Source organism: Phacochoerus africanus, chromosome 6 (assembly GCF_016906955.1).
Source record: "Phacochoerus africanus isolate WHEZ1 chromosome 6, ROS_Pafr_v1, whole genome shotgun sequence".
Lineage (NCBI taxonomy): Eukaryota > Metazoa > Chordata > Mammalia > Artiodactyla > Suidae > Phacochoerus > Phacochoerus africanus.
The window spans coordinates 103,070,373-103,083,830 of NC_062549.1; the positions used below are offsets into that span (position 1 = coordinate 103,070,373).

General features: G+C 40.0%; 1 protein-coding gene across 1 annotated transcript in view; it reads left to right on the forward strand.

The window, feature by feature from the left end:
• The window catches only part of SPAG17 (sperm associated antigen 17), a 249,707-nt gene that overhangs the window by 67,696 nt on the left and 168,553 nt on the right, over positions 1–13,458 (forward strand). Inside the window, exons 4-5 of the mRNA XM_047784894.1 lie at positions 229–360; positions 12,021–12,207. Coding sequence (XP_047640850.1) covers positions 229–360; positions 12,021–12,207 — 319 coding nt within the window. The remainder of the gene's footprint in view (positions 1–228; positions 361–12,020; positions 12,208–13,458) is intronic.

Sequence of the window (13,458 nt, forward strand, 5' to 3'; positions counted from 1 at the left end):
ATTGGAAAAAGTTCCTTTTCAGACAACCCAATCCATTTAGAACAGAGGATAAATGCCTCCCTCTATGGCCTTGGGGCATTTTTCCCTAATTTTTTTGGCCAGCAGTAAGGCACCTTTGCAGTAAGACAAATATTACAAAACTCAAAATGCCATTTCATCTTTTAACCACTGACAGATGTGCCAAAGGTTTTAAAATGCCACTTTCCTAATAATTGTGTTTCTTCATAGGTGGTAACGGCAGCAAAAGCAATTATGGACAGCGGAGAGAAATTAACCTTACCACTGATAGGGAAACTCTTGAAATTTCAGCTTCTCCAGGTCAAATTTAAGGACCAACAGCGACGGGAAACCGAGAAGAAGGTACTGGGTGGGCGATGGTGGGTTTTCTAAAGACGGCAAGGAGACAGTGAACCGCAGCCAGGTTCTCCGGGGCGCTTCCTCTCTTCATAAGCTGCCACGCAGTGTCACCTAGCACATTTAACTGTCGCCTCCACTTTTTAGGGAAAACGATGTCCAAAGATATACTGGAGGAATCACATTTTCTCAAAGACAGAGAAATCCAACAATCCAGGGCATGTGGCTGAGATTGCTTTTATGATTGTCTCTTGCTCGTAACAAAAGAGGGGAACCAAAGGAGAGACAGAGTCAGGAGAAGTAAAGCTAAAAAGGTTAAAAAAAAAAAAAAAACCTGCGAAGTCAGGGTCTATTTTAAATATTTTACATGATATTTGATAGGAGTACCTATTAAAATAATTGGCTACCTCCGCGCCTTCCTAATAATCTAAATACTTCAGCAGCGGTCCGTCACTTCGACTCCCATATTATACGTCTGATTATTTCTCCACGTGTAGGTTTCTTGTTTGATTTGCCTACGGAAATCAGTCTGTGCGTTCTCCCCAAATTTGTATTTTTCATCTGAAAAAATATTTCAAAATTAGCTTTTAGCAAAGTGTTGCCGGTTTCCATTCCATCTGCCATCTAATCTCAGTCACAATAAGAGATGTTTGTCTTATTTTCCAAATTATGCTAAAATACATTTGGAAAGCCAAATGCTTTTATATGTACGTGTGTAATGTGTGTGTGTGTGTGTGTGTGTGTGTGCACATGTATCTATGAAATATATTTATGAGTACATTGTTCCTTTATGCCCCTACGTGAAAGAGGCAAAACCAGGTCACGGAAGAAGAAAAAGTGAACTTCTACCTTCTACCTTCCTTCCCTTTTTAAGACCCCCAAATCTGGCTTTCCTGTTTGAACTGAACTCTTGACAGGATAATTGTAGGAAAAAATAATAATGCCACCTTACATTTGTAATATAGGGGTTTATGTTTTTCTAAGAGATTCCCCACATAGCATATCACTAGGGTGGTATATATTGTCCCCAGAAAAATTCTGCTCATATTAGCATGGTTGGTGGTATGGCTTTCCATCTATTTGAAGCTCTTTCCATCATGTACAGGAGGTTGGTACCTTAAGAAATACTTATAGACGTGAAAAATTGGCAGAAGAAAAATTGGAAAATTCGAAACTAGTCTTGAAACATCTTTCCTTGCCTTTTTAAAATTCCAATGTCACATGGAAATCTGAATTATAAAGACTAGACCGGGAGTCCTGCAAAACTTCTGGCACCTTCTGTTCACTTTGCGCTTTTCCACAGCACCCACGAATAGACATAACATGCTGAGTTGTCAGCTTACTTGTTTGCTACCTGTTTTCACTCAGTCCTCTTTTGTAAGAGGAATAGATTTTAGATCTCAGTTAACAGATTTTAAGTAGCAATAAATGAAATATCCTTGCAGCTCAGGAAAAGTTTCTAAAACTAACAGAATAAAAATATTTCTATGCTATTATTGTGCTCAGCATTTCTTTGAAACGTGAACACTATAATAACAGTTCTGAGATTCTGAAGATAGGGAAATAATCTTTATTTGTTGAAAATTCAAGAGTTACAAGGAATCAAGGGTTGAATTTTAGATTTATAAAAATAAAAAAGTACCAGATACGTAAGAGAACTCTTGGGGCAATTAAGGGCCAACAATTACATAATTTAATTTGATGTCTTCATTAGGTTGGTTTCCCAAAACACCAGCCACAAATCTCTGAGTTGCAAGCGTACGAGTCAGTATTAAATGCATTGCTGAAAACTGATTGGAATGGCGTGCTCTCCAGAAAGCACTCTTGGTAGAAGCAAGACGAAGGGAGTTGTTGGAGGGATGATATAATCTATGTTCATTTCAACGGCATTGCCCAGCAGGTCAGCTGGAGCAATTGAGGTTAATGCTTATGAGCCAGGGAGTTTAGCAGAAAGCAAAATAAGTATAAAGTATGTAAAACTCACACCATGCTGTGGATCAGAAAATGAAGGGAAAAAAAGAAAGAAAGAGGAAGACTTTACTCCATTTCTTCCTCTTTTCTGAACCCCCGGGTGACGTCCTGAGATTCAGGCAAAGGAAGCGATGAACTCTTCAGCTTTTTAACATCGATGTGACGTATATGTAGAGGTGTTCTCTTCAGTACTGGTTTGCTCGCTTATAGCTGTAAAACCCAGAGTGTTTTCTGTCTTCGATGTTGAATTTTTGGAATTGTGTTCTTTAAAATGAGTGCTGAAAAAATATCCATAGCAGTAATTACAGAAAATACTGGGGAGAAGGTGTAGACAAAAACAGCTGATATAATTAGGTCCCTGTCCTTTTTCCCCAGTGAAACAAATGTACTGTATACGATATATTTGATCCTGTTTTAATCTGTCAAAACTTTTCTCCATAATAGATTTCCAATAGCCAGATACAGTAAAAATATCATTATTTTAGGTTCCACCAATTTAGGAATTTTTAACACTTTAGTCTGCGCTCTGCTTAACATTGCATTTGCTTTGTCCATGAGGAAAGTTTGATGGATAATTAATATTATAAAAAAATAACACAAGGAAGATATTTCTGAGAAGAAGAGTTTAGAAGCCTTTTAGCACGTGAATTTCTGGGGAGCAAATTTCTGCCTCTAATTGTAATAAGTTGAATATGTTTCAAAACTTTTATCTATTTGGAAACATCTTATTGATTACTTCCAAATACATGTACATCGTGAAGAAAATACACCATATTTCTGTAACTATGTTTTAGCATTTCAGAACTTCTGAATATGATTCTTTCATACAGTTAATCCCAAATTAGATTTTCTGTCTTAAAATTTGAACAAGAGTGTTTTGTTTAGAAATGCCCTTTCCTTGCTCACATCATCTCAACATTCGTTCTCCATTTTATGTGTATAGTTATCCATTTGTTGTTAATTCACTAACCTAACATTTGTAGAAACAATGTGCTGGGCACCTATATTTTCCTAACGTTCATTATAACTTCAAAATAAATTGCTTGGTTTCTATTCTGATCCATGTTTTAATTTAGTCATTACCTGAATATGACAGTATTACTCACATTTTTTACTTCTTCTTAACTCCAACTTTCACATTATTCCTTCGTTGCAAACATTTAAAAACCAAAACACGTCATTGGGAATCAAAGTATTTAAAATATGCTGAGAATTCAGCTAAAAGAAAATATTTAATCATCGAGAAATTTTAAGGGGCTATAATACGAAAAAATCAACTATCTAAATAATCAGCCAAACTACATCTAGTCTGTGCCTCTGTGTCAGGTTCAGAGCATTTGGATAGGTCTTCGGAAAAGATCCAAATATATTCTTGCTATGCTTTTAATTTGTGAATTCAAATAACCAGTCCATATTTTCTTCGATATTTTTAGCATATCTTTTATACGAAAGCAGAACAGTTCTTTCTTTTTCTGGCTTATGTACTTGGTACAAGTTGCCTTATTTTCCAATGCCCTAGAATTGAAGAGAAAGAAGCAAGAGATGCAGTAAAGAATATGGACGGATGATATTGGTAAACTTTTCTTAAAACAACTCAAAATTAAAAGCACCTAAATTTGGTCAGATCTCATGATGAAACCCCAACAACCCAGAGCCTGCTCCAAATGACCGACGGAGAGATGTTAGGGTAACGTTTACAGACGTTTTCCAGCTTTACTCCAGTTGAAACCCCGAAACACTGGAAACCAGCCAATGTAATGCCATTTTGTGTGTGTGTTTTGTTTTAAAAGAAAGGCCATAGGGACATACCAGGAAATTACAGGCTGGTTAGTTTTGATTCAGTTGTGGTTAAAATCTTCAGAAAGTATTTTAAGAAATCAAACAGAGGAAGAGCAGAAACTCAGTTTAGAGGGGCCCGTGTGGTTTCAGGAAAGGAATAACTTGCCTCACTAACTGGATGGAATTCTTTAAGGCTAGATTATCGAAATGAGGATTCTACCAACAAAGCTGTTGGATTTGAAGAGCTATAAGATTCAATAATCCCAGGTAAATAATAAGTGACTCCCCGGCTGGCTTACCTGTAAACTAGAGCAGTCCTTTCCCGATTGGGATGCTATTAATTAATAAAACTTTGTTATAGATTTCAGAAAAATGTACAGAAACACACATATGTAAAATAGAGTAGTAATCTGAAATATAAGCAGCTGCCGTTCAGCAGCTAATAATAGTAATTAACTACCATTATTGACTGCGTGGCACAATACTAAGCCCTTTATACATGTTATATCATTTACTCCTTTAAATGACTTTATGAGGTAGAGAATTAGTCTCAATTCGCAGTTGGGGAAACTGAGGGTGTGAAAAGTATTTCCCAAGGCTAAGTAGCTCCTCAGAGGTGGAGCTGGGATTTGAATCCGAAAACTCTCAGACACTAAGACTATGTTCTTAATCAGTGTACATACCCCTTCTGAGTGTGTCGCAATAATTATGCAAAATAGCACCGTTGGCTCACAAAGAGTGGAGAACTTTCCAGAGATGTTTCCTTGTAGGGGCAAATGGCTTTACTCAGTGGGATCAACCAACTCGCTAATTACATTGCATACAACATCCTGAGGTTAAGTGGGGGGACTGGTCAAAGAAATGAACAAAAGTCACCAAAGACAAAGGCCACTGAGCTAACCAACCTCCCATTCCCAAAGGAATCCCGATTTCTTATCCAGTCCTACCCTGCCCCTTGCCCAGAAATGAGCTGGTCCCTGGTGGGCAGGGGAATCTCTTAGAACTAGACTTTCCTGGATTATTCCAAACATCCTCGATCCTTCTGTGTGTCCTTGACATTGAGGTAGGATAACACTGGTTGCTTCTGCGCTAAAACCTCTCAATCATATAGGATCCTGCAGGAACAGACATCAGATAGACATAAGACACACCCCCTCATCACCGCCACTGACAAACACGGTCGTGTTCTGATTCTGTAGAGGAGGAAATGCACCATGAAGATGGCAACGTGACACCCCAGGACTTTGTGCAAGCTTTAGATTGCCTCATTTAGTCAAGTGAATCCAGTATATACCTAGACTTTTATGTGCTACACTTGAGCAGCTCTCTAACTCAAAAGCAAGCTCCTAACTCAATCCCATGCATTATCTTTTCTATTTTAGCAGGTGAGCCAAGAAGGGAAAGAGTAAATAGAAAATACAGAAAAGGAACAACAAAATGTTCATAATGCCATAACCCTATTACAACTAATGTTAACATTTTGGTGTATTTCCTTTGTTTGTTTCTTTCTGTGGATTTGTTTCTTTACATAGCTGTCATTGTTGTAAACTTTTTTAATCCAGTTTTTTTTCAGTTAAAATATACTATAATTATACTCATTATCACAGCATCCCCATCTATCATTGTTATTGGCTAGGTAATATTCTATTGAATACAATCATTTTCTGAAAATTCCTTTATTCTTGAACATTTCCATTATTTCTGTATTTTTTTTTCATGGTAACAAAGTTGTGAAGAACAATTTCATCATATAAAATTCTTCATATTTTGGATAATCTCCTTAGCATAGTTTTATAGAAATGGATTACTTAACTATTCCCATGACCTGTGTTTCCAAAGCAGGTTCTAGGACCATTTAGACCCAGTTCTCCATTTAAGCAAAATAATAAATGACCCCTTGTTCAAATGAACTTCGTATTAGCTTTAAAGATAGAATAATGTCATTAAAACAAATCTCTTTAATATTGTTAAATCTACTATCTCTCAAACTTATTTGATACTACACATTTCTTTCCATCTGTTGTCCTCTCATCACCTGTGACCAATAGAATAGGTTGCTCATAAGACAGAGTGATATCTTGAAAGAAAACTGAGGAGCACTCAGGAGACAGACCTTATTTCTCATAAGCCACATAATAATGGAGTTGACTTAGACACTTAACTTCCATGGTGTCTTTTCTTATCTATAGCCTTAATAATGTCATTGTAGGAATCTTATGATAGAATGTACATGCAACACAAAGTTATACACAAATACATAGAGGTGCTATGAGCTATAAGATTAAGTACAGGTCATTACCCTCAGTTCCACTGGCCTTTACCATTTATTGCCCTTTCATTGTGAAGATCAACAGAATGAATACCCATTGAGGTGTTTGAGCTTTAATATTAAGAAGTAATTTAGGAAAAAAATAGAATCTGAGATATTTTGACGCAATAAATAACTAGGTTGCCCTGTTCCAGAGAGGGAGAATGTAAGAGGAATATTTTGTCCCCTTAAAAAATGAGAATAACAAGATTAAGGATTCTAGGGAGGTGTCACTTGATACTCAACTGAGTATGTGAAAAGCTAATATTTTTTGGTTGTTGCTAAGACAAGAGCCCAACATCTGCTCTGTAGCTTAACTGGTAAGAAATCCTGCCTATCCAAAGCTTTCTCACAGTAGGAGGGATCCAGTTGCTTTTTGTATACACTGCATTTTAAAGAAAATATGCTCTGTAATGAACTTGACTCTCCCTTCATATGCCAGAGAACTTGTGCTCCCCAAACACGGGAGAAAGAGGGACCTTTTGGATGTCACCCCCTTACTAAATGTTTGTCGAATTGGCAAGAGTTCCCTCTGAGTTCTTTAAGTTGTGAACAGATGACCCGAGAATGGGAACATATACAAATGCTTTGGGAAATTCCTTATGTTGTAATTCTTCTTGAAATTCCTCCAATTGAAGATGCATCACTGTGAAATGGAAAATGCAGAACCCTAAGTTGTATAGAGACAACAATAAAGATTACATTCAAATGACACATAAACATAATCTGAAAGAGTTCATTAGCAGCTTCCACACTCATCTTCTCTGGAGAGAGGAGATTTGGTGATTTTGGTAGGTTATATATATTTTTTCCATTTTTTGATAATTTGAAAGTTACTTAAGTCAGAATTTAGAAGTGTTTTCTAAATATTTTTGTGAAAGGAGGGTGATCAATATGAGTGATTTCAGAGTTAATGTAAAAGATGCTTGTCTCCAGGGTACCAAGTTTGGCCTTGCTTAAGGGAATGCAAAGGCAAAAAGAAAGAGAGGAAAAGAAGCAAGGGAGCACTGAGCAAAAAGAGGAGCTGAGGGAGGTGAAGCACTGAAGGAGGAGAAACAGAAAAGCAAGCAGCTAGTGATATTGGGCTCCTAGAAAGACTGAGTAGAGAGAAGGCAGACAGGCCTGGAAAAGAACGTGCAAGAACATCAAAGACCGAGGCTCACAGGAGACCCATGGAAGTAAAATGAATTAAAGATTTGGGGTCAAGCCAACTTGAATCTCTATGATAGCTGTGGGTACAAGGGCAAATGGCAGGTCTTCATTTATACAATGGGAATAAAATAACCCATTTTGCAGTTTGCTTTGTGAGAACAAATTATGACATCGGGAAAGCACGCAAAAAGTCATCCTTATTTTGAAAGTTTGGTTGTCATCAGCCCTGCTCTCTCTGGGATCCAAAGAAACCTTACAGGAGAAAGGGCTCAGAGAGTTCCTTACCTTGTAGAACCTCGACCTTTCCTATAGAGGCTGCAAAAGGCTGAGAGCCATGTGGGTGCACTGGCTCAACACCCTACCTCAGAGAGCCCGCAGGGCTAGAGGGCACTTTTACTATCTTATCAGGACATGAATGTCCACTATACTCAGGAAATGTTTCGGGAATGATGGAATTTGAATGAATGGAGATGAATGAAATGAATGATGGTGAACTTTAGAATAATGTAATCTAAAACAGTTTCTTCTTTTCAGTTCTAAAGATCACCCTGGGATGTTATTTAAAAGGATCGTTGTAGAAGTGTCTGGTGGATTTGGATGGCCAGGTTGGGACTTCTGTGTGGTGAGGCTAGCTGTCTGCCTCAGAGCTGTGCAGGGGTTTTTTACTCTAGTGGACCCATTGTGATCCAAGGCATAGCTGGGAGACACCAGCACGAGTCTTACCAACGCCCGCGAGCTGATTGGACTCAGGGGCACTGACTGGGGCTCTGGTTTCAATTTAAATGAACAACCTCAAATTTTCCAATAAGTTCTCAACATTGGCAGAGAGTTCTACCATATTTCTTCAGTAAGCATGCTCCCCTGCTTTCTGAGATGACTCACAGTCTCTTTTCTATTCAAGCCTTCTACCTCGTACCTGCCATTCTGGTTTTCAACTTTCACTTGAAAACAATGAAACATTCTCTCAACACCATCAAGACCTCTTTCTTGCACTCGTATCCAGCCTCCCATCCCCTCTTCACTCTTTGTGTTAAACTGAGAAATTGTCTTTCTTCCAATCGATGTCCAGTTATTGACACATTCTCTTGATCTTATCCCATCTGGCCTCCTCGAGGACTCTGGTCTCCCCCATGTTGTCCGTATCTCCCTCTCTGATGGATCATTCCATAAGCCTGCAAACACATCTCTTGACTTTACACACATACATGCATCTATACATAGCTTGACCTCACACTCCCCCTTCTGTCCACTCATCCACTGAACAATCAGAGAGCCCTGGTTCCCCCTCCACAAGCAAACTTCTTGAAACAGTTGTCCATGCAACTGGTCACCCCACTGTCCACTGCCTCCCTATTCACTGCCTCCACTGTCCACCATAACTGCTCTCATAATGTCACCTATAAGTACCAATGCTTTTCAGTCCCTCAGGTCTCTACCTTTTTAGTAACTTCTCCATCTCTTTTGCAGACACCTCCTCCTATACCCAATGGGTAAGTATTGGAGTTTTCCAGCATGATCCCAGGTTCACTTCTCACATTTCTTGAGATCTTTTATCCCAGGGGGTCTTATCTCTTCCATTTGCAACTACTATCTGTATGTTACCCACACCTGAGTTTGTAATTCCAGCCAGATCACTCTTCTGCAAAGAAAACGTGTGTATTTAGCTGCCTCCTTGTCATCTCAGGAGCACCTCACATTTAACAAGATCATTCTGAATGGTCTGTCCATCTTAGGTAAAAACCATTTCTTGTCCCATCTCCTCTCTTTCTGTGAGTGGCATTGTCAACCATCCTGGTACCTAAATTAAATCTGGGGCATTATCTTTGTTGTTGCCTCCTCATTCACTCCTCAGCTCTAACCTTTCCACCCCTGTAGTTTCAGCATCCACATCAGTTTTAAACCCCTCTGCATTTCTCCATTCTACCACACTTTAAACTTTTAGAGGCACCGTTAGGTTTTATCTGGACTATTGCTAGAGTTTCCTTACTAGTCTGGTTTCCTATCTTGCAAAATTACAATACTCCTCCACTTAAAACCCCTTATGGTCTTGCCAGTGCATTTTTAATAAAATATAAACTCATGAACACCCCCCCTCCAAAGCCCTGGATGCCCTGCCTCTCCCTCCTCATCCTGGACCACTCTCCCTTGGCCACTCTTCTCCTGCTATACTCACCCCCTTTCAATTCCTTGAGCACACCTGTCTCAGGACCTTTGCACACACACTTTACCTTTTCCCTGCTTCTCACATGAATGACTCTTCATCCTTCAGGTCTTCACTCAAATGTCACTTCCTCAGAGTCTTTCCCACCAGCTTACTAGAGAGTGGTGAGTTGTGTGTCTATTACCACATTGGTTTTGTCCTTCATGGAACTCATGAAAATTTCCAGTTATACTGTTATGTCACTGTTCATGTGCTTTTTCTTCTTCTTCTTCTTCCTCTTCTTCCTCTTCTTCTTCCTCTTCTTCTTCCTCTTCTTCCTCCTCTTCCTCCTCTTCTTCGTCCTCTTCTTCCTCTTCTTCCTCCTCCTCTTCCTCTTCTTCTTCTTCCTCTTCCTCCTCTTCCTCTTCCTCCTCCTCCTCTTCTTCTTCTTCTTCTTCTTCCTCTTCTTCTTCCTCTTCTTCTCTAGTAGAGAAGAAGTTCAAGGGGACAGAACCCAGCCCTATTTTACGGACCGATTTCTATCTGGCGTAGAGAGAAGTGCTGGGCTTTTCATACCTCTGTACTCTACTTTGTTCTTTTCTTGCTGCCTCTACCCAAGGCTGTTAGTGACATCTCCAGCCTCGGTTGATGTTTCCGTCTGCTGAGGAGCAGGTGATGGGGAGGCTGAGTTTCCTCACTGCTGGAGCCACAGGGGCCAGGCCTGCATGGAGAATCCATGGGCACCCCTGCCACTTCCTCCAGGTGCTAAAGCTAACCTGGATCTCTGGACCATCAATATCCAGAAGCCTCATGGAGTAGGCAGACCCTCCTCCCTGCTGCCCCAACCCTGTGCTACATTCTGATAGCTGGGTACCCAAGCAATGTATCGTCTACTCTGTCTCAAAGTGTCTTAGGACAGAGTTCTTCAAATTTGGTTTTGCGACCTCAGGAAAAAACAGAGTCCCACATGTTGCTCCAATAATTTGTTATTGTTGTGTGCAGTTTTGAACATGGAAAAGCTAAAGAACATAAGCATATTCTGGATCTTCTATACGGCCACCTGATGATCCAATATGACCACATTATTTCAACAAACACACCCTATTTGTATTTGTAACACATGAATGGAAAGTATCATTATCACATGAAATGGTAGACAGCAGTTTCAGCAATTGTTCGAAATGAAAAAAATGGTAGAAAAATTGGGTCTTTAGAAAAATTGGGTGTATGACAATCTCAGATGCCGTAGACCGATGTGAAAAGCATTAGCACTGCCCGCTGAGATCCTATATGGATCCCTTTTTGGAACCTATCAAATAATAGCCACTGATGACATCTATGCATTTTAAGTGACATTATAATGTTAGTGCTAGAAACCTAAAAAAATCTTTTAACAGTTAAAAATGGTTGATACACTATTTAAACTTGGAAAAACTATCAATGTGACTTTAGGGAAAAGTCTTCTGTTTTTATTTTTAAGTTTTGTTTTCTTCTTTAACAACCCCACCTCTCTGCAAGACCCAGATGGAGAAACCCCAAAGTTAGGCTGCTCGGGAAACCCAAGTTCCCACCATCACAGTGTATCAGAATCTGCCACTTGCCCTGTCCACCGCCAACTAACTTTATTAGGCCAAGCTTAGCTCCTTTAAGATGAATTCCCTTCCAGAACGTTGTTTGTGTGACAATCTCCTCTAGTCTGGGTGCTTAATGCACCTTCTTACAACATAGGCTCAACCTGGGATCTCCATTGTCCTAGCGTAAAGGATGAATAACTGTGCCAATTTACATTGTCCCCAACTGTATAGGAGGGTTGTGTAGCACAGGGAACTATATCCAGTCTCTTGGACTAGAACATGATGGAAGATAATATGAGAAAAAGAATGTATGTATATGTATGACTCGGTCACTTTGCTGTACAGCAGAAAGTGACACAACACTGCAAATCAACTATATATATATTTTTTGAGGCATATGGAAGTTCACAATCTAGGGCTTGAATCAGAGCTGCAGCTGCCAGCCTACACCACAGCCACAGCAACCCAAGATCCAAACCATATCGGCGACCTATGCCGCACCTTGCAGCAATGCCAGCTCTGTAACCCAATGAGTGAGGCCTGGGATGGAACCTACATCCTCACCGATACTAGTCGGGTTCTTAACCCACTGAGCCACAATGGAAACTCCTCAACCATACTTTAAAAAAGAAAGAATAAATGAGTAAAGGAGTGATTGAATGAAGTAGTTAATTTACCTAATGATGGAAAAGCCATTGCTTGCTCAGTGTATGATTAAATGAAAAGTAACCTGTCTTTCCAGGTGATAGAAGACAGACTTAAGATAGAAAAGGATAAAGGGAAAGCAAAAACTCCCAAGGAGAAGAAGGCCCCGAATGCCAAGGTTGCCAAAGGAAAGGGAAAGGACCAGCCTGAGGCCAACACGGCGGTGAAGAAGGCCACCCAGTTAGTGAGGAGGGGGGAAGAAGAGGACACCAGGGAGTGCATTGGTCAGTAAGACGCGCCTTTCACTTCTTGCCTTATGACCTACGGAGTAACTTGAGAAATCATTCCTATAACCATGCTTAATCTTCTCTAGCCTCTTCACTTTTTTAAAGCCGCAAATCACCTACCCCCCCGTGGCACTCTCATAGAAAAATATTTCCACTTGCAGTTCATTTGTATATTCAGCCAATATTTATTTAGCATGTGTTTTGCTATAGGCTACGGTTCAGATAAAAGATGCAATAATGAGCTGACCGTGTCACTGAGGCACTTACTGTCTTGTTGGGAACATTTGGGGAAAGTCAGACACACTTAGATGGCAAAGTAAATGTGATTATTGTTGTGAGTGAAATACAGTGGCAATAAAAATCAAGCCAGTTACGTTGTGACTCACGCAGAGCTCATGGCTTCCTGGCCTCAACTTCTCCTATTGTCTGTCCTAGACAGAGCAACCAGAACTTTCTTTCATTTAGTTTAGCGATGTAAAAATTGTTTGACTTGAGCAGCTATGAGTAATTCGTTGCCACCTTCCCGTGAACCCAAGTGGAGCTGCTGCTATTTCCATCCTGTGTAGATGACATGGCAGGTCCTCACATCCTTTACCAATTTGACACCTCTGATACAGTTCTGCCTTTTTGTTTCAGCTGCACCTGTGGCACATGCGTGTTCCCAGGCCAGGGATCAAACCTGTGCCACAGCAGTGACCTGAGACACAGCAGTGACAATGCCCGATCGGATCCCTAACTCACTGAGCCACCAAGGAAGTCCGATATGTCTCTGCTTTAAATCCACTAGACTTAGAGGCAACTATTGTGGATTCCATGAGGACATATCAACACTGATTTGTTTCAGTAATTGAAGGAAAATCACTACTTGAAAATTAAAAGTCTTCGAGTTCCCGTCGTGGCTCAGTGGTTAACAAATCTGACTAGGAACCATGAGGTTGCAGGTTCGATCCCTGGCCTTGCTCAGTGGATTAAGAGTCCGGTGTTACTATGAGCTGTGGTGTAGGTCGCAGATGCGGCTTGGATCCTGTGTTGCTGTGGCGCTGGCATAGGCCGGTAGCTAAGTTCTGATTAGACCCCTAGCCTGGGAACCTCCATATGCCACGGGTGCAGCCCTACAAAAGGCCAAAAAAAAAAAAAGAAAAGAAAATTAAAAGTCTGTTGTACGATTTTAAAATTAATCTCAGTGGACCATTATAAGAGGTAATATTTTCACGCACTATCTCATACTGATATTAGAGTACATCAGTT